The sequence below is a fragment of the Oncorhynchus gorbuscha genome, unplaced genomic scaffold (assembly GCF_021184085.1).
Source record: "Oncorhynchus gorbuscha isolate QuinsamMale2020 ecotype Even-year unplaced genomic scaffold, OgorEven_v1.0 Un_scaffold_537, whole genome shotgun sequence".
NCBI lineage: Eukaryota > Metazoa > Chordata > Actinopteri > Salmoniformes > Salmonidae > Oncorhynchus > Oncorhynchus gorbuscha.
In genome coordinates, this window is record NW_025745361.1 from 390,400 (window position 1) to 417,540 (window position 27,141).

At 45.0% G+C, this 27,141-nt stretch overlaps 1 protein-coding gene across 1 annotated transcript in view; it reads left to right on the top strand.

Moving 5' to 3' along the window:
* The window catches only part of card11 (caspase recruitment domain family, member 11), a 173,422-nt gene that overhangs the window by 111,564 nt on the left and 34,717 nt on the right, over positions 1-27,141 (top strand). Inside the window, exon 17 of the mRNA XM_046333844.1 lies at positions 1,935-2,061. Within this exon, the coding sequence (XP_046189800.1) occupies positions 1,935-2,061 (127 nt within the window). The remainder of the gene's footprint in view (positions 1-1,934; positions 2,062-27,141) is intronic.

The window sequence follows — 27,141 nt, forward strand, 5'->3', positions numbered from 1 at the left end:
GACCCATACTATAGACCCTATACCCTACTGCCCCATACTGTAGACCCTATACCCTAAAGCCCATACTGTATACCTGTAGACTGTATACCCTACTGTCCCATACTGTATACCTATAGACCCTATACCCTACTGCCCCATACTGTAGACCCTATACCCTAAAGCCCCTGTATACCTGTAGACCCTATACCCTAAAGCCCATACTGTATACCTGTAGACTGTATACCCTACTGCCCCATACTGTATACCTATAGACCCTATACCCTACTGCCCCATACTATAGACCCTATACCCTACAGCCCCATACTATTGACCTATAGACCCTATACCCTACTGCCCCATACTGTATACCTATAGACCCTATACCCTACTGCCCCATACTGTAGACCCTATACCCTACAGGCCCATACTGTATATTTCTAGACCCTATACCCTACTGACCCATACTATAGACCCTATACCCTACAGCCCCATACTGTATACCTGTAGACCCTATACCCCACTGCCCCATACTGTAGACCCTATACCCTACAGCCCCATACTGTATACCTCTAGACCCTATACCCCACTGCCCCATACTGTAGACCCTATACCCTACAGCCCCATACTGTATACCTCTAGACCCTATACCCTACAGTCCCATATTGTAGACCCTATAATCTACAGCCCCATACTGTATACCTGTAGACCCTATACCCTACTGACCCATACTATAGACCCTATACCCTACTGCCCCATACTGTAGACCCTATACCCTAAAGCCCATACTGTATACCTGTAGACTGTATACCCTACTGTCCCATACTGTATACCTATAGACCCTATACCCTACTGCCCCATACTGTAGACCCTATACCCTAAAGCCCATACTGTATACCCTACTGCTCCATACTGTATACCTATAGACCCTATACCCTACTGCCCCATACTATAGACCCTATACCCTACAGCCCCATACTATTGACCTATAGACCCTATACCCTACTGCCCCATACTGTATACCTATAGACCCTATACCCTACTGCCCCATACTGTAGACCCTATACCCTACAGGCCCATACTGTATACTTCTAGACCCTATACCCTACTGACCCATACTATAGACCCTATACCCTACAGCCCCATACTGTATACCTGTAGACCCTATACCCCACTGCCCCATACTGTAGACCCTATACCCTACAGCCCCATACTGTATACCTCTAGACCCTATACCCCACTGCCCCATACTGTAGACCCTATACCCTACAGCCCCATACTGTATACCTCTAGACCCTATACCCTACAGTCCCATATTGTAGACCCTATAATCTACAGCCCCATACTGTATACCTGTAGACCCTATACCCTAAAGCCCATACTGTATACCTGTAGACCCTATACCCTACTACCCCATACTATAGACCCTATACCCTACAGCCCCATACTGTATACCTGTAGACCTTATACCCTAAAGCCCATACTGTATACCTATAGATCCTATACCCTACAGCCTCATACTGTATACCTGTAGACCCTATACCCTACAGTCCCATACTGTATACCTGTAGACCCTATACCCTACAGCCCCATACTCTAGACCCTATACCCTACAGTCCCATATTGTAGACCCTATACCCTACAGCCCCATACTGTATACCTGTAGACCCTATACCCTACAGTCCCATACTGTATACCTGTAGACCCTATACCCTACAGCCCCATACTCTAGACCCTATACCCTACAGTCCCATATTGTAGACCCTATAACCTGCAGCCCCATACTGTATACCTATAGACCCTATACCCTACAGCCCCATACTGTATACCTGTAGATCCTATACCCTACAGCCCCATACTGTATACCTGTAGACCCTATACCCTACTGCCCCATACTGTATACCTGTAGACCCTATACCCCTCTAATCATCCCTCTCCCTCCCCCTCTCTCTGTCCAGATGAGGAAATGGAAACACGTGGTCCTCCCTCACTCCACTCCTCCTCCTCCTCCCACCAGTCAGAATGTTTAGATTCCTACGACCTGGAGACCGTCAACAACATTTTCAGGAAACTGTCCCTGGAGAGGTACACCCCCCCCTCACACCCACCAACACACACACACACACACACACACACACACACACACACACACACACACACACACACACACACACACACACACACACACACACACACACACACACACACACACACACACACACCCTAGTGTATCTTACGCCCCTCGTCTACTGTTTTTACGTCCAGAGGCGGCACTCGTCACTTCCAGTTGAACGCGGAACGAGGGAGAGCGTTATTGTAGAAAAATCCATTGAAAAAGTGTGGTTACTAGCTAGCTACCTTAAGAGTTTGGATCCTGTGACGTGGTCAGCATCAGTTGCTGGGACCACTGCTATCTGTCCAGTGATCCTGCCGACCAAGGTATGAGGGGCTGTTAAGTGCCTAGTTGCTAGCTAGCTGCCTATCAAGCTAGCGGGGTTTTCTTGACTGCTTGAACGATGCCCGCAACACTGTTAGCCATTGGGGCTGGGACCACGGATTGTTCCGGGCTTTTGGCTGTCAAGATCCCTGCTGTTTGTTATTGTTTTCAATCTTCCCTGCGACCTGTCCTGTCTGGAACTGAGAGGAGAAACAGTATAACCTGTCCTGTCTGGAACTGAGAGGAGTAACAGTATAACCTGTCTGGAACTGAGAGGAGTAACGGTATAACCTGTCCTGTCTGGAACTGAGAGGAGTAACAGTTAACCTGTCCTGTCTGGAACTGAGAGGAGTAACAGTATAACCTGTCCTGTCTGGAACTGAGAGGAGTAACAGTATAACCTGTCCTGTCTGGAACTGAGAGGAGTAACAGTATAACCTGTCCTGTCTGGAACTGAGAGGAGTAACAGTATAACCTGTCCTGTCTGGAACTGAGAGGAGTAACAGTATGTCCTGTCTGGAACTGAGAGGAGTAACAGTATAACCTGTCCTGTCTGGAACTGAGAGGAGTAACAGTATAACCTGTCCTGTCTGGAACTGAGAGGAGAAACAGTATAACCTTTCCTGTCTGGAACTGAGAGGAGTAACAGTATAACCTGTCCTGTCTGGAACTGAGAGGAGTAACAGTATAACCTGTCCTGTCTGGAACTGAGAGGAGTAACAGTATAACCTGTCCTGTCTGGAACTGAGAGGAGTAACAGTATAACCTGTCCTGTCTGGAACTGAGAGGAGTAACAGTATAACCTGTCTGGAACTGAGAGGAGAAACAGTATAACCTGTCCTGTCTGGAACTGAGAGGAGTAACAGTATAACCTGTCTGTCTGGAACTGAGAGGAGTAACAGTATAACCTGTCCTGTCTGGAACTGAGAGGAGTAACAGTATAACCTGTCTGGAACTGAGAGGAGAAACAGTATAACCTGTCCTGTCTGGAACAGTATAACCTGTCCTGTCTGGAACTGAACTGAGAGGAGTAACAGTATAACCTGTCCTGTCTGGAACTGAGAGGAGTAACAGTATAACCTGTCTGGAACTGAGAGGAGTAACAGTATAACCTGTCTGGAACTGAGAGGAGTAACAGTATAACCTGTCTGGATCTGTAACAGTATAACCTGTCCTGTCTGGAACTGAGAGGAGTAACAGTATATAACCTGTCTGGAACTGAGAGGAGAAACATTATAACCTGTCCTGTCTGGAACTGAGAGGAGAAACAGTATAACCTGTCCTGTCTGGAACTGAGAGGAGTAACAGTATAACCTGTCTGGAACTGAGAGGAGTAACAGTATAACCTGTCCTGTCTGGAACTGAGAGGAGTAACAGTATAACCTGTCCTGTCTGGAACTGAGAGGAGTAACAGTATAACCTGTCTGGAACTGAGAGGAGTAACAGTATAACCTGTCTGGAACTGAGAGGAGTAACAGTATAACCTGTCCTGTCTGGAACTGAGAGGAGTAACAGTATAACCTGTCCTGTCTGGAACTGAGAGGAGTAACAGTATAACCTGTCTGGAACTGAGAGGAGTAACAGTATAACCTGTCTGGAACTGAGAGGAGTAACAGTATAACCTGTCCTGTCAGGAACTGAGAGGAGTAATAGTATAACCTGTCTGGAACTGAGAGGAGTAACAGTATAACCTGTCCTGTCTGGAACTGAGAGGAGTAACAGTATAAACTGTCCTGTCTGGAACTGAGAGGAGTAACAGTATAACCTGTCCTGTCTGGAACTGAGAGGAGTAACAGTTTAACCTGTCTGGAACTGAGAGGAGTAACAGTATAACCTGTCCTGTCAGGAACTGAGAGGAGTAATAGTATAACCTGTCTGGAACTGAGAGGAGAAACAGTATAACCTGTCCTGTCTGGAACTGAGAGGAGTAACAGTATAACCTGTCTGGAACTGAGAGGAGTAACAGTATAACCTGTCCTGTCTGGAACTGAGAGGAGAAACAGTATAACCTTTCCTGTCTGGAACTGAGAGGAGTAACAGTATAACCTGTCCTGTCTGGAACTGAGAGGAGTAACAGTATAACCTGTCCTGTCTGGAACTGAGAGGAGTAACAGTATAACCCTGGAACTGAGAGGAGTAACAGTATAACCTGTCCTGTCTGGAACTGAGAGGAGTAACAGTATAACCTGTCTGGAACTGAGAGGAGTAACAGTATAACCTGTCTGGAACTGAGAGGAGTAACAGTATAACCTGTCTGGATCTGAGAGGAGTAACAGTATAACCTGTCCTGTCTGGAACTGAGAGGAGTAACAGTATAACCTGTCTGGAACTGAGAGGAGAAACATTATAACCTGTCCTGTCTGGAACTGAGAGGAGAAACAGTATAACCTGTCCTGTCTGGAACTGAGAGGAGTAACAGTATAACCTGTCCTGTCTGGAACTGAGATGAGTAACAGTATAACCTGTCCTGTCTGGAACTGAGAGGAGTAACAGTATAACCTGTCTGGAACTGAGAGGAGTAACAGTATAACCTGTCCTGTCTGGAACTGAGAGGAGTAACAGTATAACCTGTCCTGTCTGGAACTGAGAGGAGTAACAGTATAACCTGTCTGGAACTGAGAGGAGTAACAGTATAACCTGTCTGGAACTGAGAGGAGTAACAGTATAACCTGTCTGGAACTGAGAGGAGTAACAGTATAACCTGTCTGGAACTGAGAGGAGTAACAGTATAACCTGTCCTGTCTGGAACTGAGAGGAGTAACAGTATAACCTGTCCTGTCTGGAACTGAGAGGAGTAACAGTATAACCTGTCCTGTCTGGAACTGAGAGGAGTAACAGTATAACCTGTCCTGTCTGGAACTGAGAGGAGTAACAGTATAACCTGTCCTGTCTGGAACTGAGAGGAGTAACAGTATAACCTGTCCTGTCTGGAACTGAGAGGAGTAACAGTATAACCTGTCTGGAACTGAGAGGAGTAACAGTATAACCTGTCTGGAACTGAGAGGAGTAACAGTATAACCTGTCCTGTCTGGAACTGAGAGGAGTAACAGTATAACCTGTCCTGTCTGGAACTGAGAGGAGTAACAGTATAACCTGTCCTGTCTGGAACTGAGAGGGGTAACAGTATAACCTGTCCTGTCAGGAACTGAGAGGAGTAATAGTATGACCTGTCTGGAACTGAAAGTAGTAACAGTATAACCTGTCCTGTCTGGAACTGAGAGGAGTAACAGTATAACCTGTCCTGTCTGGAACTGAGAGGAGTAACAGTATAACCTGTCCTGTCTGGAACTGAGAGGAGTAACAGTATTTAACCTGTCTGGAACTGAGAGGAGTAACAGTATAACCTGTCCTGTCAGGAACTGAGAGGAGTAATAGTATGACCTGTCTGGAACTGAGAGGAGTAACAGTATAACCTGTCCTGTCTGGAACTGAGAGGAGTAACAGTATAACCTGTCCTGTCTGGAACTGAGAGGAGTAACAGTATAACCTGTCCTGTCCTGTCCTGTCTGGAACTGAGAGGAGTAACAGTATAACCTGTCCTGTCTGGAACTGAGAGGAGTAACAGTATAACCTGTCCTGTCTGGAACTGAGAGGAGTAACAGTATAACCTGTCTGGAACTGAGAGGAGTAACAGTATAACCTGTCTGGAACTGAGAGGAGTAACAGTATAACCTGTCCTGTCTGGAACTGAGAGGAGTAACAGTAACCTGTCTGGAACTGAGAGGAGTAACAGTATAACCTGTCCTGTCTGGAACTGAGAGGAGTAACAGTATAACCTGTCCTGTCTGGAACTGAGAGGAGTAACAGTATAACCTGTCCTGTCTGGAACTGAGAGGAGTAACAGTATAACCTGTCTGGAACTGAGAGGAGTAACAGTATAACCTGTCCTGTGGAACTGAGAGGAGTAACAGTATAACCTGTCTGGAACTGAGAGGAGTAACAGTATAACCTGTCCTGTCTGGAACTGAGAGGAGTAACAGTATAACCTGTCCTGTCTGGAACTGAGAGGAGTAACAGTATAACCTGTCCTGTCTGGAACTGAGAGGAGTAACAGTATAACCTGTCTGGAACTGAGAGGAGTAACAGTATAACCTGTCTGGAACTGAGAGGAGTAACAGTATAACCTGTCTGGAACTGAGAGGAGTAACAGTATAACCTGTCCTGTCTGGAACTGAGAGGAGTAACAGTATAACCTGTCTGGAACTGAGAGGAGTAACAGTATAACCTGTCTGGAACTGAGAGTAGTAACAGTATAACCTGTCCTGTCTGGAACTGAGAGGAGTAACAGTATAACCTGTCCTGTCTGGAACTGAGAGGAGTAACAGTATAACCTGTCCTGTCTGGAACTGAGAGGAGTAACAGTATAACCTGTCCTGTCTGGAACTGAGAGGAGTAACAGTATAACCTGTCCTGTCTGGAACTGAGAGGGTAACAGTATAACCTGTCTGGAACTGAGAGGGGTAACAGTATAACCTGTCTGGAACTGAGAGGAGTAACAGTATAACCTGTCCTGTCTGGAACTGAGAGGGGTAACAGTATAACCTGTCTGGAACTGAGAGGGGTAACAGTATAACCTGTCTGGAACTGAGAGGAGTAACAGTATAACCTGTCTGGAACTGAGAGGAGTAACAGTATAACCTGTCCTGTCTGGAACTGAGAGGAGTAACAGTATAACCTGTCTGGAACTGAGAGGAGTAACAGTATAACCTGTCTGGAACTGAGAGGAGTAACAGTATAACCTGTCTGGAACTGAGAGGAGTAACAGTATAACCTGTCTGGAACTGAGAGGAGTAACAGTATAACCTGTCCTGTCTGGAACTGAGAGGAGTAACAGTATAACCTGTCCTGTCTGGAACTGAGAGGAGTAACAGTATAACCTGTCTGGAACTGAGAGGAGTAACAGTATAACCTGTCTGGAACTGAGAGGAGTAACAGTATAACCTGTCTGGAACTGAGAGGAGTAACAGTATAACCTGTCTGGAACTGAGAGGAGTAACAGTATAACCTGTCCTGTCTGGAACTGAGAGGAGTAACAGTATAACCTGTCTGGAACTGAGAGGAGTAACAGTATAACCTGTCCTGTCTGGAACTGAGAGGAGAAACAGTATAACCTGTCCTGTCTGGAACTGAGAGGAGTAACAGTATAACCTGTCCTGTCTGGAACTGAGAGGAGTAACAGTATAACCTGTCCTGTCTGGAACTGAGAGGAGTAACAGTATAACCTGTCTGGAACTGAGAGGAGTAACAGTATAACCTGTCCTGTCTGGAACTGAGAGGAGTAACAGTATAACCTGTCTGGAACTGAGAGGAGTAACAGTATAACCTGTCTGGAACTGAGAGGAGTAACAGTATAACCTGTCTGGAACTGAGAGGAGTAACAGTATAACCTGTCCTGTCTGGAACTGAGAGGAGTAACAGTATAACCTGTCTGGAACTGAGAGGAGTAACAGTATAACCTGTCCTGTCTGGAACTGAGAGGAGAAACAGTATAACCTGTCCTGTCTGGAACTGAGAGGAGTAACAGTATAACCTGTCCTGTCTGGAACTGAGAGGAGTAACAGTATAACCTGTCCTGTCTGGAACTGAGAGGAGTAACAGTATAACCTGTCTGGAACTGAGAGGAGTAACAGTATAACCTGTCCTGTCTGGAACTGAGAGGAGTAACAGTATAACCTGTCCTGTCTGGAACTGAGAGGAGTAACAGTATAACCTGTCTGGAACTGAGAGGAGTAACAGTATAACCTGTCTGGAACTGAGAGGAGTAACAGTATAACCTGTCCTGTCAGGAACTGAGAGGAGTAATAGTATAACCTGTCTGGAACTGAGAGGAGTAACAGTATAACCTGTCCTGTCTGGAACTGAGAGGAGTAACAGTATAAACTGTCCTGTCTGGAACTGAGAGGAGTAACAGTATAACCTGTCCTGTCTGGAACTGAGAGGAGTAACAGTATAACCTGTCTGGAACTGAGAGGAGTAACAGTATAACCTGTCCTGTCAGGAACTGAGAGGAGTAACAGTATAACCTGTCTGGAACTGAGAGGAGTAACAGTATAACCTGTCCTGTCTGGAACTGAGAGGAGTAACAGTATAACCTGTCTGGAACTGAGAGGAGTAACAGTATAACCTGTCCTGTCTGGAACTGAGAGGAGTAACAGTATAACCTGTCCTGTCTGGAACTGAGAGGAGTAACAGTATAACCTGTCCTGTCTGGAACTGAGAGGAGTAACAGTATAACCTGTCCTGTCTGGAACTGAGAGGAGTAACAGTATAACCTGTCTGGAACTGAGAGGAGTAACAGTATAACCTGTCCTGTCTGGAACTGAGAGGAGTAACAGTATAACCTGTCTGGAACTGAGAGGAGTAACAGTATAACCTGTCTGGAACTGAGAGGAGTAACAGTATAACCTGTCTGGAACTGAGAGGAGTAACAGTATAACCTGTCCTGTCTGGAACTGAGAGGAGTAACAGTATAACCTGTCTGGAACTGAGAGGAGTAACAGTATAACCTGTCCTGTCTGGAACTGAGAGGAGTAACAGTATAACCTGTCCTGTCTGGAACTGAGAGGAGTAACAGTATAACCTGTCCTGTCTGGAACTGAGAGGAGTAACAGTATAACCTGTCCTGTCTGGAACTGAGAGGAGTAACAGTATAACCTGTCTGGAACTGAGAGGAGTAACAGTATAACCTGTCCTGTCTGGAACTGAGAGGAGTAACAGTATAACCTGTCCTGTCTGGAACTGAGAGGAGTAACAGTATAACCTGTCTGGAACTGAGAGGAGTAACAGTATAACCTGTCTGGAACTGAGAGGAGTAACAGTATAACCTGTCTGGAACTGAGAGGAGTAACAGTATAACCTGTCTGGAACTGAGAGGAGTAACAGTATAACCTGTCTGGAACTGAGAGGAGTAACAGTATAACCTGTCCTGTCTGGAACTGAGAGGAGTAACAGTATAACCTGTCCTGTCTGGAACTGAGAGGAGTAACAGTATAACCTGTCTGGAACTGAGAGGAGTAACAGTATAACCTGTCTGGAACTGAGAGGAGTAACAGTATAACCTGTCTGGAACTGAGAGGAGTAACAGTATAACCTGTCTGGAACTGAGAGGAGTAACAGTATAACCTGTCCTGTCTGGAACTGAGAGGAGTAACAGTATAACCTGTCTGGAACTGAGAGGAGTAACAGTATAACCTGTCTGGAACTGAGAGGAGTAACAGTATAACCTGTCTGGAACTGAGAGGAGTAACAGTATAACCTGTCTGGAACTGAGAGGAGTAACAGTATAACCTGTCTGGAACTGAGAGGAGTAACAGTATAACCTGTCCTGTCTGGAACTGAGAGGAGTAACAGTATAACCTGTCCTGTCTGGAACTGAGAGGAGTAACAGTATAACCTGTCTGGAACTGAGAGGAGTAACAGTATAACCTGTCCTGTCTGGAACTGAGAGGAGAAACAGTATAACCTGTCCTGTCTGGAACTGAGAGGAGTAACAGTATAACCTGTCCTGTCTGGAACTGAGAGGAGTAACAGTATAACCTGTCCTGTCTGGAACTGAGAGGGTAACAGTATAACCTGTCTGGAACTGAGAGGAGTAACAGTATAACCTGTCCTGTCTGGAACTGAGAGGAGTAACAGTATAACCTGTCTGGAACTGAGAGGAGTAACAGTATAACCTGTCTGGAACTGAGAGGAGTAACAGTATAACCTGTCTGGAACTGAGAGGAGTAACAGTATAACCTGTCCTGTCTGGAACTGAGAGGAGTAACAGTATAACCTGTCTGGAACTGAGAGGAGTAACAGTATAACCTGTCCTGTCTGGAACTGAGAGGAGTAACAGTATAACCTGTCCTGTCTGGAACTGAGAGGAGTAACAGTATAACCTGTCCTGTCTGGAACTGAGAGGAGTAACAGTATAACCTGTCCTGTCTGGAACTGAGAGGAGTAACAGTATAACCTGTCTGGAACTGAGAGGAGTAACAGTATAACCTGTCCTGTCTGGAACTGAGAGGAGTAACAGTATAACCTGTCCTGTCTGGAACTGAGAGGAGTAACAGTATAACCTGTCTGGAACTGAGAGGAGTAACAGTATAACCTGTCTGGAACTGAGAGGAGTAACAGTATAACCTGTCCTGTCAGGAACTGAGAGGAGTAATAGTATAACCTGTCTGGAACTGAGAGGAGTAACAGTATAACCTGTCCTGTCTGGAACTGAGAGGAGTAACAGTATAAACTGTCCTGTCTGGAACTGAGAGGAGTAACAGTATAACCTGTCCTGTCTGGAACTGAGAGGAGTAACAGTTTAACCTGTCTGGAACTGAGAGGAGTAACAGTATAACCTGTCCTGTCAGGAACTGAGAGGAGTAATAGTATGACCTGTCTGGAACTGAGAGGAGAAACAGTATAACCTGTCCTGTCTGGAACTGAGAGGAGTAACAGTATAACCTGTCTGGAACTGAGAGGAGTAACAGTATAACCTGTCCTGTCTGGAACTGAGAGGAGAAACAGTATAACCTTTCCTGTCTGGAACTGAGAGGAGTAACAGTATAACCTGTCCTGTCTGGAACTGAGAGGAGTAACAGTATAACCTGTCCTGTCTGGAACTGAGAGGAGTAACAGTATAACCTGTCTGGAACTGAGAGGAGTAACAGTATAACCTGTCCTGTCTGGAACTGAGAGGAGTAACAGTATAACCTGTCTGGAACTGAGAGGAGTAACAGTATAACCTGTCTGGAACTGAGAGGAGTAACAGTATAACCTGTCTGGAACTGAGAGGAGTAACAGTATAACCTGTCCTGTCTGGAACTGAGAGGAGTAACAGTATAACCTGTCTGGAACTGAGAGGAGAAACAGTATAACCTGTCCTGTCTGGAACTGAGAGGAGAAACAGTATAACCTGTCCTGTCTGGAACTGAGAGGAGTAACAGTATAACCTGTCCTGTCTGGAACTGAGAGGAGTAACAGTATAACCTGTCCTGTCTGGAACTGAGAGGAGTAACAGTATAACCTGTCTGGAACTGAGAGGAGTAACAGTATAACCTGTCCTGTCTGGAACTGAGAGGAGTAACAGTATAACCTGTCCTGTCTGGAACTGAGAGGAGTAACAGTATAACCTGTCTGGAACTGAGAGGAGTAACAGTATAACCTGTCTGGAACTGAGAGGAGTAACAGTATAACCTGTCCTGTCAGGAACTGAGAGGAGTAATAGTATAACCTGTCTGGAACTGAGAGGAGTAACAGTATAACCTGTCCTGTCTGGAACTGAGAGGAGTAACAGTATAACTGTCCTGTCTGGAACTGAGAGGAGTAACAGTATAACCTGTCCTGTCTGGAACTGAGAGGAGTAACAGTATAACCTGTCTGGAACTGAGAGGAGTAACAGTATAACCTGTCCTGTCTGGAACTGAGAGGAGTAACAGTACCTGACCTGTCTGGAACTGAGAGGAGTAACAGTATAACCTGTCCTGTCTGGAACTGAGAGGAGTAACAGTATAACCTGTCCTGTCTGGAACTGAGAGGAGTAACAGTATAACCTGTCCTGTCTGGAACTGAGAGGAGTAACAGTATAACCTGTCCTGTCTGGAACTGAGAGGAGTAACAGTATAACCTGTCCTGTCTGGAACTGAGAGGAGTAACAGTATAACCTGTCTGGAACTGAGAGGAGTAACAGTATAACCTGTCTGGAACTGAGAGGAGTAACAGTATAACCTGTCCTGTCTGGAACTGAGAGGAGTAACAGTATAACCTGTCTGGAACTGAGAGGAGTAACAGTATAACCTGTCTGGAACTGAGAGGAGTAACAGTATAACCTGTCTGGAACTGAGAGGAGTAACAGTATAACCTGTCCTGTCTGGAACTGAGAGGAGTAACAGTATAACCTGTCCTGTCTGGAACTGAGAGGAGTAACAGTATAACCTGTCTGGAACTGAGAGGAGTAACAGTATAACCTGTCCTGTCTGGAACTGAGAGGAGTAACAGTATAACCTGTCCTGTCTGGAACTGAGAGGAGTAACAGTATAACCTGTCTGGAACTGAGAGGAGTAACAGTATAACCTGTCTGGAACTGAGAGGAGTAACAGTATAACCTGTCCTGTCAGGAACTGAGAGGAGTAATAGTATAACCTGTCTGGAACTGAGAGGAGTAACAGTATAACCTGTCCTGTCTGGAACTGAGAGGAGTAACAGTATAAACTGTCCTGTCTGGAACTGAGAGGAGTAACAGTATAACCTGTCCTGTCTGGAACTGAGAGGAGTAACAGTTTAACCTGTCTGGAACTGAGAGGAGTAACAGTATAACCTGTCCTGTCTGGAACTGAGAGGAGTAACAGTATAACCTGTCTGGAACTGAGAGGAGTAACAGTATAACCTGTCCTGTCTGGAACTGAGAGGAGTAACAGTATAACCTGTCCTGTCTGGAACTGAGAGGAGTAACAGTATAACCTGTCCTGTCTGGAACTGAGAGGAGTAACAGTATAACCTGTCTGGAACTGAGAGGAGTAACAGTATAACCTGTCCTGTCTGGAACTGAGAGGAGTAACAGTATAACCTGTCTGGAACTGAGAGGAGTAACAGTATAACCTGTCTGGAACTGAGAGGAGTAACAGTATAACCTGTCTGGAACTGAGAGGAGTAACAGTATAACCTGTCCTGTCTGGAACTGAGAGGAGTAACAGTATAACCTGTCCTGTCTGGAACTGAGAGGAGTAACAGTATAACCTGTCCTGTCTGGAACTGAGAGGAGTAACAGTATAACCTGTCCTGTCTGGAACTGAGAGGAGTAACAGTATAACCTGTCTGGAACTGAGAGGAGTAACAGTATAACCTGTCTGGAACTGAGAGGAGTAACAGTATAACCTGTCCTGTCTGGAACTGAGAGGAGTAACAGTATAACCTGTCTGGAACTGAGAGGAGTAACAGTATAACCTGTCTGGAACTGAGAGGAGTAACAGTATAACCTGTCTGGAACTGAGAGGAGTAACAGTATAACCTGTCCTGGAACTGAGAGGAGTAACAGTATAACCTGTCTGGAACTGAGAGGAGTAACAGTATAACCTGTCCTGTCTGGAACTGAGAGGAGTAACAGTATAACCTGTCTGGAACTGAGAGGAGTAACAGTATAACCTGTCCTGTCTGGAACTGAGAGGAGTAACAGTATAACCTGTCCTGTCTGGAACTGAGAGGAGTAACAGTATAACCTGTCCTGTCTGGAACTGAGAGGAGTAACAGTATAACCTGTCTGGAACTGAGAGGAGTAACAGTATAACCTGTCCTGTCTGGAACTGAGAGGAGTAACAGTATAACCTGTCCTGTCTGGAACTGAGAGGAGTAACAGTATAACCTGTCCTGTCTGGAACTGAGAGGAGTAACAGTATAACCTGTCTGGAACTGAGAGGAGTAACAGTATAACCTGTCTGGAACTGAGAGGAGTAACAGTATAACCTGTCCTGTCTGGAACTGAGAGGGGTAACAGTATAACCTGTCTGGAACTGAGAGGGGTAACAGTATAACCTGTCTGGAACTGAGAGGAGTAACAGTATAACCTGTCTGGAACTGAGAGGAGTAACAGTATAACCTGTCCTGTCTGGAACTGAGAGGAGTAACAGTATAACCTGTCTGGAACTGAGAGGAGTAACAGTATAACCTGTCTGGAACTGAGAGGAGTAACAGTATAACCTGTCTGGAACTGAGAGGAGTAACAGTATAACCTGTCTGGAACTGAGAGGAGTAACAGTATAACCTGTCCTGTCTGGAACTGAGAGGAGAAACGGTATAACCTGTCTGGAACTGAGAGGAGTAACAGTATAACCTGTCTGGAACTGAGAGGAGTAACAGTATAACCTGTCTGGAACTGAGAGGAGTAACAGTATAACCTGTCCTGTCTGGAACTGAGAGGAGTAACAGTATAACCTGTCTGGAACTGAGAGGAGTAACAGTATAACCTGTCTGGAACTGAGAGGAGTAACAGTATAACCTGTCCTGTGGAACTGAGAGGAGTAACAGTATAACCTGTCTGGAACTGAGAGGAGTAACAGTATAACCTGTCCTGTCTGGAACTGAGAGGAGTAACAGTATAAACTGTCCTGTCTGGAACTGAGAGGAGTAACAGTATAACCTGTCCTGTCTGGAACTGAGAGGAGTAACAGTTTAACCTGTCTGGAACTGAGAGGAGTAACAGTATAACCTGTCCTGTCAGGAACTGAGAGGAGTAATAGTATGACCTGTCTGGAACTGAGAGGAGTAACAGTATAACCTGTCCTGTCTGGAACTGAGAGGAGTAACAGTATAACCTGTCCTGTCTGGAACTGAGAGGAGTAACAGTATAACCTGTCCTGTCTGGAACTGAGAGGAGTAACAGTATAACCTGTCTGGAACTGAGAGGAGTAACAGTATAACCTGTCTGGAACTGAGAGGAGTAACAGTATAACCTGTCTGGAACTGAGAGGAGTAACAGTATAACCTGTCCTGTCTGGAACTGAGAGGAGTAACAGTATAACCTGTCTGGAACTGAGAGGAGTAACAGTATAACCTGTCTGGAACTGAAAGTAGTAACAGTATAACCTGTCCTGTCTGGAACTGAGTGGAGTAACAGTATAACCTGTCCTGTCTGGAACTGAGAGGAGAAACAGTATAACCTGTCCTGTCTGGAACTGAGAGGAGAAACAGTATAACCTGTCCTGTCTGGAACTGAGAGGAGTAACAGTATAACCTGTCCTGTCTGGAACTGAGAGGGGTAACAGTATAACCTGTCTGGAACTGAGAGGAGTAACAGTATAACCTGTCTGGAACTGAGAGGAGTAACAGTATAACCTGTCCTGTCTGGAACTGAGAGGGGTAACAGTATAACCTGTCTGGAACTGAGAGGGGTAACAGTATAACCTCTCTGGAACTGAGAGGAGTAACAGTATAACCTGTCTGGAACTGAGAGGAGTAACAGTATAACCTGTCCTGTCTGGAACTGAGAGGAGAAACAGTATAACCTGTCTGGAACTGAGAGGAGAAACAGTATAACCTGTCTGGAACTGAGAGGAGTAACAGTATAACCTGTCTGGAACTGAGAGGAGTAACAGTATAACCTGTCTGGAACTGAGAGGAGTAGCAGTATAACCTGTCCTGTCTGGAACTGAGAGGAGAAACAGTATAACCTGTCTGGAACTGAGAGGAGTAACAGTATAACCTGTCTGGAACTGAGAGGAGTAACAGTATAACCTGTCTGGAACTGAGAGGAGTAGCAGTATAACCTGTCTGGAACTGAGAGGAGAAACAGTATAACCTGTCTGGAACTGAGAGGAGTAACAGTATAACCTGTCCTGTCTGGAACTGAGAGGAGAAACAGTATAACCTGTCCTGTCTGGAACTGAGAGGAGTAACAGTATAACCTGTCTGGAACTGAGAGGAGTAACAGTATAACCTGTCCTGTCTGGAACTGAGAGGAGAAACAGTATAACCTTTCCTGTCTGGAACTGAGAGGAGTAACAGTATAACCTGTCCTGTCTGGAACTGAGAGGAGTAACAGTATAACCTGTCCTGTCTGGAACTGAGAGGAGTAACAGTATAACCTGTCTGGAACTGAGAGGAGTAACAGTATAACCTGTCCTGTCTGGAACTGAGAGGAGTAACAGTATAACCTGTCTGGAACTGAGAGGAGTAACAGTATAACCTGTCTGGAACTGAGAGGAGTAACAGTATAACCTGTCTGGAACTGAGAGGAGTAACAGTATAACCTGTCCTGTCTGGAACTGAGAGGAGTAACAGTATAACCTGTCTGGAACTGAGAGGAGAAACAGTATAACCTGTCCTGTCTGGAACTGAGAGGAGAAACAGTATAACCTGTCCTGTCTGGAACTGAGAGGAGTAACAGTATAACCTGTCCTGTCTGGAACTGAGATGAGTAACAGTATAACCTGTCCTGTCTGGAACTGAGAGGAGTAACAGTATAACCTGTCTGGAACTGAGAGGAGTAACAGTATAACCTGTCCTGTCTGGAACTGAGAGGAGTAACAGTATAACCTGTCCTGTCTGGAACTGAGAGGAGTAACAGTATAACCTGTCTGGAACTGAGAGGAGTAACAGTATAACCTGTCTGGAACTGAGAGGAGTAACAGTATAACCTGTCCTGTCAGGAACTGAGAGGAGTAATAGTATAACCTGTCTGGAACTGAGAGGAGTAACAGTATAACCTGTCCTGTCTGGAACTGAGAGGAGTAACAGTATAACTGTCCTGTCTGGAACTGAGAGGAGTAACAGTATAACCTGTCCTGTCTGGAACTGAGAGGAGTAACTTTTTAACCTGTCTGGAACTGAGAGGAGTAACAGTATAACCTGTCCTGTCAGGAACTGAGAGGAGTAATAGTATGACCTGTCTGGAACTGAGAGGAGTAACAGTATAACCTGTCCTGTCTGGAACTGAGAGGAGTAACAGTATAACCTGTCCTGTCTGGAACTGAGAGGAGTAACAGTATAACCTGTCCTGTCTGGAACTGAGAGGAGTAACAGTATAACCTGTCTGGAACTGAGAGGAGTAACAGTATAACCTGTCTGTCTGGAACTGAGAGGAGTAACAGTATAACCTGTCTGGAACTGAGAGGAGTAACAGTATAACCTGTCTGGAACTGAGAGGAGTAACAGTATAACCTGTCCTGTCTGGAACTGAGAGGAGTAACAGTATAACCTGTCCTGTCTGGAACTGAGAGGAGAAACAGTATAACCTGTCCTGTCTGGAACTGAGAGGAGTAACAGTATAACCTGTCCTGTCTGGAACTGAGAGGAGTAACAGTATAACCTGTCCTGTCTGGAACTGAGAGGGTAACAGTATAACCTGTCTGGAACTGAGAGGAGTAACAGTATAACCTGTCTGGAACTGAGAGGAGTAACAGTATAACCTGTCCTGTCTGGAACTGAGAGGAGTAACAGTATAACCTGTCTGGAACTGAGAGGAGTAACAGTATAACCTGTCTGGAACTGAGAGGAGTAACAGTATAACCTGTCTGGAACTGAGAGGAGTAACAGTATAACCTGTCCTGTCTGGAACTGAGAGGAGTAACAGTATAACCTGTCTGGAACTGAGAGGAGTAACAGTATAACCTGTCTGGAACTGAGAGGAGTAACAGTATAACCTGTCTGGAACTGAGAGGAGTAACAGTATAACCTGTCTGGAACTGAGAGGAGTAACAGTATAACCTGTCTGGAACTGAGAGGAGTAACAGTATAACCTGTCCTGTCTGGAACTGAGAGGAGTAACAGTATAACCTGTCTGGAACTGAGAGGAGTAACAGTATAACCTGTCTGGAACTGAGAGGAGTAACAGTATAACCTGTCTGGAACTGAGAGGAGTAACAGTATAACCTGTCCTGTCTGGAACTGAGAGGAGTAACAGTATAACCTGTCCTGTCTGGAACTGAGAGGAGTAACAGTATAACCTGTCTGGAACTGAGAGGAGTAACAGTATAACCTGTCTGGAACTGAGAGGAGTAACAGTATAACCTGTCCTGTCTGGAACTGAGAGGGTAACAGTATAACCTGTCTGGAACTGAGAGGAGTAACAGTATAACCTGTCCTGTCTGGAACTGAGAGGAGTAACAGTATAACCTGTCTGGAACTGAGAGGAGTAACAGTATAACCTGTCCTGTCTGGAACTGAGAGGAGTAACAGTATAACCTGTCTGGAACTGAGAGGAGTAACAGTATAACCTGTCCTGTCTGGAACTGAGAGGAGTAACAGTATAACCTGTCTGGAACTCTAGTAACAGTATAACCTGTCTGGAACTGAGAGGAGTAACAGTATAACCTGTCCTGTCTGGAACTGAGAGGAGTAACAGTATAACCTGTCTGGAACTGAGAGGAGAAACAGTATAACCTGTCCTGTCTGGAACTGAGGAGTAACAGTATAAGTCTGGAACTGAGAAGTAACAGTATAACCTGTCCTGTCTGGAACTGAGAGGAGTAACAGTATAACCTGTCTGGAACTAACAGTATAACCTGTCTGGAACTGAGAGGAGTAACAGTATAACCTGTCCTGTCTGGAACTGAGAGGAGTAACAGTATAACCTGTCTGGAACTGAGAGGAGTAACAGTATAACCTGTCCTGTCTGGAACTGAGAGGAGTAACAGTATAACCTGTCCTGTCTGGAACTGAGAGGAGTAACAGTATAACCTGTCCTGTCTGGAACTGAGAGGAGTAACAGTATAACCTGTCTGGAACTGAGAGGAGTAACAGTATAACCTGTCCTGTCTGGAACTGAGAGGAGTAACAGTATAACCTGTCTGGAACTGAGAGGAGTAACAGTATAACCTGTCCTGTCTGGAACTGAGAGGAGTAACAGTATAACCTGTCCTGTCTGGAACTGAGAGGAGTAACAGTATAACCTGTCTGGAACTGAGAGGAGTAACAGTATAACCTGTCTGGAACTGAGAGGAGTAACAGTATAACCTGTCTGGAACTGAGAGGAGTAACAGTATAACCTGTCTGGAACTGAGAGGAGTAACAGTATAACCTGTCCTGTCTGGAACTGAGAGGAGTAACAGTATAACCTGTCTGGAACTGAGAGGAGTAACAGTATAACCTGTCTGGAACTGAAAGTAGTAACAGTATAACCTGTCCTGTCTGGAACTGAGTGGAGTAACAGTATAACCTGTCCTGTCTGGAACTGAGAGGAGAAACAGTATAACCTGTCCTGTCTGGAACTGAGAGGAGAAACAGTATAACCTGTCCTGTCTGGAACTGAGAGGAGTAACAGTATAACCTGTCCTGTCTGGAACTGAGAGGGGTAACAGTATAACCTGTCTGGAACTGAGAGGGGTAACAGTATAACCTGTCTGGAACTGAGAGGAGTAACAGTATAACCTGTCCTGTCTGGAACTGAGAGGGGTAACAGTATAACCTGTCTGGAACTGAGAGGGGTAACAGTATAACCTCTCTGGAACTGAGAGGAGTAACAGTATAACCTGTCTGGAACTGAGAGGAGTAACAGTATAACCTGTCCTGTCTGGAACTGAGAGGAGAAACAGTATAACCTGTCTGGAACTGAGAGGAGAAACAGTATAACCTGTCTGGAACTGAGAGGAGTAACAGTATAACCTGTCTGGAACTGAGAGGAGTAACAGTATAACCTGTCTGGAACTGAGAGGAGTAGCAGTATAACCTGTCCTGTCTGGAACTGAGAGGAGAAACAGTATAACCTGTCTGAACTGGAGGAGTAACAGTATAACCTGTCTGGAACTGAGAGGAGTAACAGTATAACCTGTCTGGAACTGAGAGGAGTAACAGTATAACCTGTCTGGAACTGAGAGGAGAAACAGTATAACCTGTCTGGAACTGAGAGGAGTAACAGTATAACCTGTCCTGTCTGGAACTGAGAGGAGAAACAGTATAACCTGTCCTGTCTGGAACTGAGAGGAGTAACAGTATAACCTGTCTGGAACTGAGAGGAGTAACAGTATAACCTGTCCTGTCTGGAACTGAGAGGAGAAACAGTATAACCTTTCCTGTCTGGAACTGAGAGGAGTAACAGTATAACCTGTCCTGTCTGGAACTGAGAGGAGTAACAGTATAACCTGTCCTGTCTGGAACTGAGAGGAGTAACAGTATAACCTGTCTGGAACTGAGAGGAGTAACAGTATAACCTGTCCTGTCTGGAACTGAGAGGAGTAACAGTATAACCTGTCTGGAACTGAGAGGAGTAACAGTATAACCTGTCTGGAACTGAGAGGAGTAACAGTATAACCTGTCTGGAACTGAGAGGAGTAACAGTATAACCTGTCCTGTCTGGAACTGAGAGGAGTAACAGTATAACCTGTCTGGAACTGAGAGGAGAAACATTATAACCTGTCCTGTCTGGAACTGAGAGGAGAAACAGTATAACCTGTCCTGTCTGGAACTGAGAGGAGTAACAGTATAACCTGTCCTGTCTGGAACTGAGATGAGTAACAGTATAACCTGTCCTGTCTGGAACTGAGAGGAGTAACAGTATAACCTGTCTGGAACTGAGAGGAGTAACAGTATAACCTGTCCTGTCTGGAACTGAGAGGAGTAACAGTATAACCTGTCCTGTCTGGAACTGAGAGGAGTAACAGTATAACCTGTCTGGAACTGAGAGGAGTAACAGTATAACCTGTCTGGAACTGAGAGGAGTAACAGTATAACCTGTCCTGTCAGGAACTGAGAGGAGTAATAGTATAACCTGTCTGGAACTGAGAGGAGTAACAGTATAACCTGTCCTGTCTGGAACTGAGAGGAGTAACAGTATAAACTGTCCTGTCTGGAACTGAGAGGAGTAACAGTATAACCTGTCCTGTCTGGAACTGAGAGGAGTAACAGTTTAACCTGTCTGGAACTGAGAGGAGTAACAGTATAACCTGTCCTGTCAGGAACTGAGAGGAGTAATAGTATGACCTGTCTGGAACTGAGAGGAGTAACAGTATAACCTGTCCTGTCTGGAACTGAGAGGAGTAACAGTATAACCTGTCTGGAACTGAGAGGAGTAACAGTATAACCTGTCCTGTCTGGAACTGAGAGGAGAAACAGTATAACCTTTCCTGTCTGGAACTGAGAGGAGTAACAGTATAACCTGTCCTGTCTGGAACTGAGAGGAGTAACAGTATAACCTGTCCTGTCTGGAACTGAGAGGAGTAACAGTATAACCTGTCTGGAACTGAGAGGAGTAACAGTATAACCTGTCCTGTCTGGAACTGAGAGGAGTAACAGTATAACCTGTCTGGAACTGAGAGGAGTAACAGTATAACCTGTCTGGAACTGAGAGGAGTAACAGTATAACCTGTCTGGATCTGAGAGGAGTAACAGTATAACCTGTCCTGTCTGGAACTGAGAGGAGTAACAGTATAACCTGTCTGGAACTGAGAGGAGAAACATTATAACCTGTCCTGTCTGGAACTGAGAGGAGAAACAGTATAACCTGTCCTGTCTGGAACTGAGAGGAGTAACAGTATAACCTGTCCTGTCTGGAACTGAGAGGAGTAACAGTATAACCTGTCCTGTCTGGAACTGAGAGGAGTAACAGTATAACCTGTCTGGAACTGAGAGGAGTAACAGTATAACCTGTCCTGTCTGGAACTGAGAGGAGTAACAGTATAACCTGTCCTGTCTGGAACTGAGAGGAGTAACAGTATAACCTGTCTGGAACTGAGAGGAGTAACAGTATAACCTGTCTGGAACTGAGAGGAGTAACAGTATAACCTGTCCTGTCAGGAACTGAGAGGAGTAATAGTATAACCTGTCTGGAACTGAGAGGAGTAACAGTATAACCTGTCCTGTCTGGAACTGAGAGGAGTAACAGTATAAACTGTCCTGTCTGGAACTGAGAGGAGTAACAGTATAACCTGTCCTGTCTGGAACTGAGAGTAGTAACAGTTTAACCTGTCTGGAACTGAGAGGAGTAACAGTATAACCTGTCCTGTCAGGAACTGAGAGGAGTAATAGTATGACCTGTCTGGAACTGAAAGTAGTAACAGTATAACCTGTCCTGTCTGGAACTGAGTGGAGTAACAGTATAACCTGTCCTGTCTGGAACTGAGAGGAGAAACAGTATAACCTGTCCTGTCTGGAACTGAGAGGAGAAACAGTATAACCTGTCCTGTCTGGAACTGAGAGGAGTAACAGTATAACCTGTCCTGTCTGGAACTGAGAGGGGTAACAGTATAACCTGTCTGGAACTGAGAGGGGTAACAGTATAACCTGTCTGGAACTGAGAGGAGTAACAGTATAACCTGTCCTGTCTGGAACTGAGAGGGGTAACAGTATAACCTGTCTGGAACTGAGAGGGGTAACAGTATAACCTGTCTGGAACTGAGAGGAGTAACAGTATAACCTGTCTGGAACTGAGAGGAGTAACAGTATAACCTGTCCTGTCTGGAACTGAGATGAGTAACAGTATAACCTGTCCTGTCTGGAACTGAGAGGAGTAACAGTATAACCTGTCTGGAACTGAGAGGAGTAACAGTATAACCTGTCCTGTCTGGAACTGAGAGGAGTAACAGTATAACCTGTCCTGTCTGGAACTGAGAGGAGTAACAGTATAACCTGTCTGGAACTGAGAGGAGTAACAGTATAACCTGTCTGGAACTGAGAGGAGTAACAGTATAACCTGTCCTGTCAGGAACTGAGAGGAGTAATAGTATAACCTGTCTGGAACTGAGAGGAGTAACAGTATAACCTGTCCTGTCTGGAACTGAGAGGAGTAACAGTATAAACTGTCCTGTCTGGAACTGAGAGGAGTAACAGTATAACCTGTCCTGTCTGGAACTGAGAGGAGTAACAGTTTAACCTGTCTGGAACTGAGAGGAGTAACAGTATAACCTGTCCTGTCAGGAACTGAGAGGAGTAATAGTATGACCTGTCTGGAACTGAGAGGAGTAACAGTATAACCTGTCCTGTCTGGAACTGAGAGGAGTAACAGTATAACCTGTCCTGTCTGGAACTGAGAGGAGTAACAGTATAACCTGTCCTGTCTGGAACTGAGAGGAGTAACAGTATAACCTGTCTGGAACTGAGAGGAGTAACAGTATAACCTGTCTGGAACTGAGAGGAGTAACAGTATAACCTGTCTGGAACTGAGAGGAGTAACAGTATAACCTGTCTGGAACTGAAAGTAGTAACAGTATAACCTGTCCTGTCTGGAACTGAGTGGAGTAACAGTATAACCTGTCCTGTCTGGAACTGAGAGGAGAAACAGTATAACCTGTCCTGTCTGGAACTGAGAGGAGAAACAGTATAACCTGTCCTGTCTGGAACTGAGAGGAGTAACAGTATAACCTGTCCTGTCTGGAACTGAGAGGGGTAACAGTATAACCTGTCTGGAACTGAGAGGGGTAACAGTATAACCTGTCTGGAACTGAGAGGAGTAACAGTATAACCTGTCCTGTCTGGAACTGAGAGGGGTAACAGTATAACCTGTCTGGAACTGAGAGGGGTAACAGTATAACCTGTCTGGAACTGAGAGGAGTAACAGTATAACCTGTCTGGAACTGAGAGGAGTAACAGTATAACCTGTCCTGTCTGGAACTGAAAGGGGTAACAGTATAACCTGTCTGGAACTGAGAGGAGTAACAGTATAACCTGTCTGGAACTGAGAGGGGTAACAGTATAACCTCTCTGGAACTGAGAGGAGTAACAGTATAACCTGTCTGGAACTGAGAGGAGTAACAGTATAACCTGTCTGGAACTGAGAGGAGTAACAGTATAACCTGTCCTGTCTGGAACTGAAAGGGGTAACAGTATAACCTGTCTGGAACTGAGAGGAGTAACAGTATAACCTGTCTGGAACTGAGAGGGGTAACAGTATAACCTCTCTGGAACTGAGAGGAGAAACAGTATAACCTGTCCTGTCTGGAACTGAGAGGAGTAACAGTATAACCTGTCCTGTCTGGAACTGAGAGGGGTAACAGTATAACCTGTCTGGAACTGAGAGGGGTAACAGTATAACCTGTCTGGAACTGAGAGGAGTAACAGTATAACCTGTCCTGTCTGGAACTGAGAGGGGTAACAGTATAACCTGTCTGGAACTGAGAGGGGTAACAGTATAACCTGTCTGGAACTGAGAGGAGTAACAGTATAACCTGTCTGGAACTGAGAGGAGTAACAGTATAACCTGTCCTGTCTGGAACTGAAAGGGGTAACAGTATAACCTGTCTGGAACTGAGAGGAGTAACAGTATAACCTGTCTGGAACTGAGAGGGGTAACAGTATAACCTCTCTGGAACTGAGAGGAGTAACAGTATAACCTGTCTGGAACTGAGAGGAGTAACAGTATAACCTGTCCTGTCTGGAACTGAGAGGAGAAACAGTATAACCTGTCTGGAACTGAGAGGAGAAACAGTATAACCTGTCTGGAACTGAGAGGAGTAACAGTATAACCTGTCTGGAACTGAGAGGAGTAACAGTATAACCTGTCTGGAACTGAGAGGAGTAGCAGTATAACCTGTCTGGAACTGAGAGGAGTAACAGTATAACCTGTCTGGAACTGAGAGGAGTAGCAGTATAACCTGTCTGGAACTGAGAGGAGAAACAGTATAACCTGTCTGGAACTGAGAGGAGTAACAGTATAACCTGTCCTGTCTGGAACTGAGAGGAGTAACAGTATAACCTGTCCTGTCTGGAACTGAGAGGAGTAACAGTATAACCTGTCCTGTCTGGAACTGAGAGGAGAAACAGTATAACCTGTCCTGTCTGGAACTGAGAGGAGTAGCAGTATAACCTGTCCTGTCTGGAACTGAGAGGGGTAACAGTGTAACCTGTCCTGTCTGGAACTGAGAGGGGTAACAGTATAACCTGTCCTGTCTGGAACTGAGAGGAGAAACAGTATAACCTGTCCTGTCTGGAACTGAGAGGGGTAACAGCGTATCCTACGTTGTTACTATGACAAAGACCAAAGCCGGCAGGAGTACCATTGATGGCTGTGGTGTCTCTCTATCACAGGTGAAGGATCTTTTAAATGAACAAAAAAAGTTCCACAAGCAGTTGTTACAACAACAAGAAAATAACTTTAAGTGTCCAAATACTGGTGGATTCAAGTAATAAAAGATGAACAGTTTGCAGTTCTCCTAGGGTCAGCTCAATGAGTTGAAACAGTTAAACAGGAGAACGGCAAGATGACAGCCATCTGTAAATCACTGAGAGAGGACATCAGTTCTGCATGTGAATCTATGATAACAATGATGGAGAAATCAGATTATCTAGTGGGACAATCATGGCAGCAGCTACTCTTCCTGGGGTTTATTATGGATCCCCATTAGCTGTTGCCAAGGCAGCAGCTACTCTTCCTGGGGTCCAAACACATTAAGGCACTTACATTAAAACTAAAGATAAAACAGTACATTATATAACATTATTAGGTTTTACTCAAAGCCAGTGTCATGTCATTAGTAAAGATGGAAAAAAGTAAGGGGCCTAGACAGCTGCCCTGGGGAATTCCTGATTCAATATAATAATAATATATAATATATGCCATTTAGCAGACGCTTTTATCCAAAGCGACTTACAGTCATGTGTGCATACATTCTACGTATGGGTGGTCCCGGGGATCGAACCCACTACCCTGGCGTTACAAGGGTTATGTCGGAGAGGCTTCCATTAAAGAACACCCTCTGCTTTCTGTTAGACAGGTAAATCTTTATCCACAATATAGCAGGGGGTGTAAAGCCATAACACCATAAGCCATAACACATATGTTTTTCCAGTAGAAGACTATGATCAATATTGTTAAAAGCCGCACTGAAGTCTAACAAAACCGCCCCCCCAATCTTTTTATCAGCAATTTCTCTCAGCCACCCACCAGTAATTTGTGTAAGTGTGTAACACTTGTTGAATGTCCTTCCCTATATGTGGGCTGAAAGTCTGTTGTCAATTTGTTTCCAGTAAAAAATAATTGTATTTGGTCAAAAACACATTTTTCCAAAAGGGTTGGTAAAAGGGGAGCAGAATTACTTTTGCTTCCCTCCAGGCCTGAAGGCACACACTTTCTAGTAGGCTTAGATTGAAGAACCCTAACCCTATGGCAAACAGGAGTGGCAAAATCGTCCGCTATTATCCTCAGTCATTTTCCATCCAAGTTGTCAGACATCAAATCAAATCAAAATCAAATCAAATCAAATTTATTTGTCACATACACATGGTTAGCAGATGTTAATGCGAGTGTAGCGAAATGCTTGTGCTTCTAGTTCCGACAATGCAGTGATAACCAACAAGTAATCTAACTAACAATTCCAAAACTACTGTCTTATACACAGTGTAAGGGGATAAGGAACATGTACATAAGGATATATGAATGAGTGATGGTACAGAGCAGCATACAGTAGATGGTATCGAGTACAGTATATACATATGAGATGAGTGTGTAGACAAAGTAAACAAAGTGGCATAGTTAAAGTGGCTAGTGATACATGTGTTACATAAGGATGCAGTCGATGTTGTAGAGTACAGTATATACATATGCATATGAGATGAATAATGTAGGGTAAGTAACATTATATAAGGTAGCATTGTTTAAAGTGGCTAGTGATATATTTCCATCATTTCCATCAATTCCCATTATTAAAATGGCTGGAGTTGGGTCAGTGTCAATGACAGTGTGTTGGCAGCAGCCACTCAATGTTAGTGGTGGCTATTTAACAGTCTGATGGCCTTGAGATAGAAGCTGTTTTTCAGTCTCTCGGTCCCAGCTTTGATGCACCTGTACTGACCTCGCCTTCTGGATGATAGCGGGGTGAACAGGCAGTGGTTCGGGTGGTTGATGTCCTTGATGATCTTTATGGCCTTCCTGTAACAACGGGTGGTGTAGGTGTCCTGGAGGGCAGGTAGTTTGCCCCCGGTGATGCGTTGTGCAGTCCTCACTACCCTCTGGAGAGCCTTACGGTTGAGGGCGGAGCAGTTGCCGTACCAGGCGGTGATACAGCCCGCCAGGATGCTCTCGATTGTGCATCTGTAGAAGTTTGTGAGTGCTTTTGGTGACAAGCCTAATTTTTTCAGCCTCCTGAGGTTGAATAGGCGCTGCTGCGCCTTCTTCACGACGCTGTCAGTGTGAGTGGACCAATTCAGTTTGTCTATGATGTGTATGCCGAGGAACTTAAAACTAGCTACCCTCTCCACTACTGTTCCATCGATGTGGATAGGGGGTGTTCCCTCTGCTGTTTCCTGAAGTCCACAATCATCTCCTTAGTTTTGTTGACGTTGAGTGTGAGGTTATTTTCCTGACACCACACTCCAAGGGCCCTCACCTCCTCCCT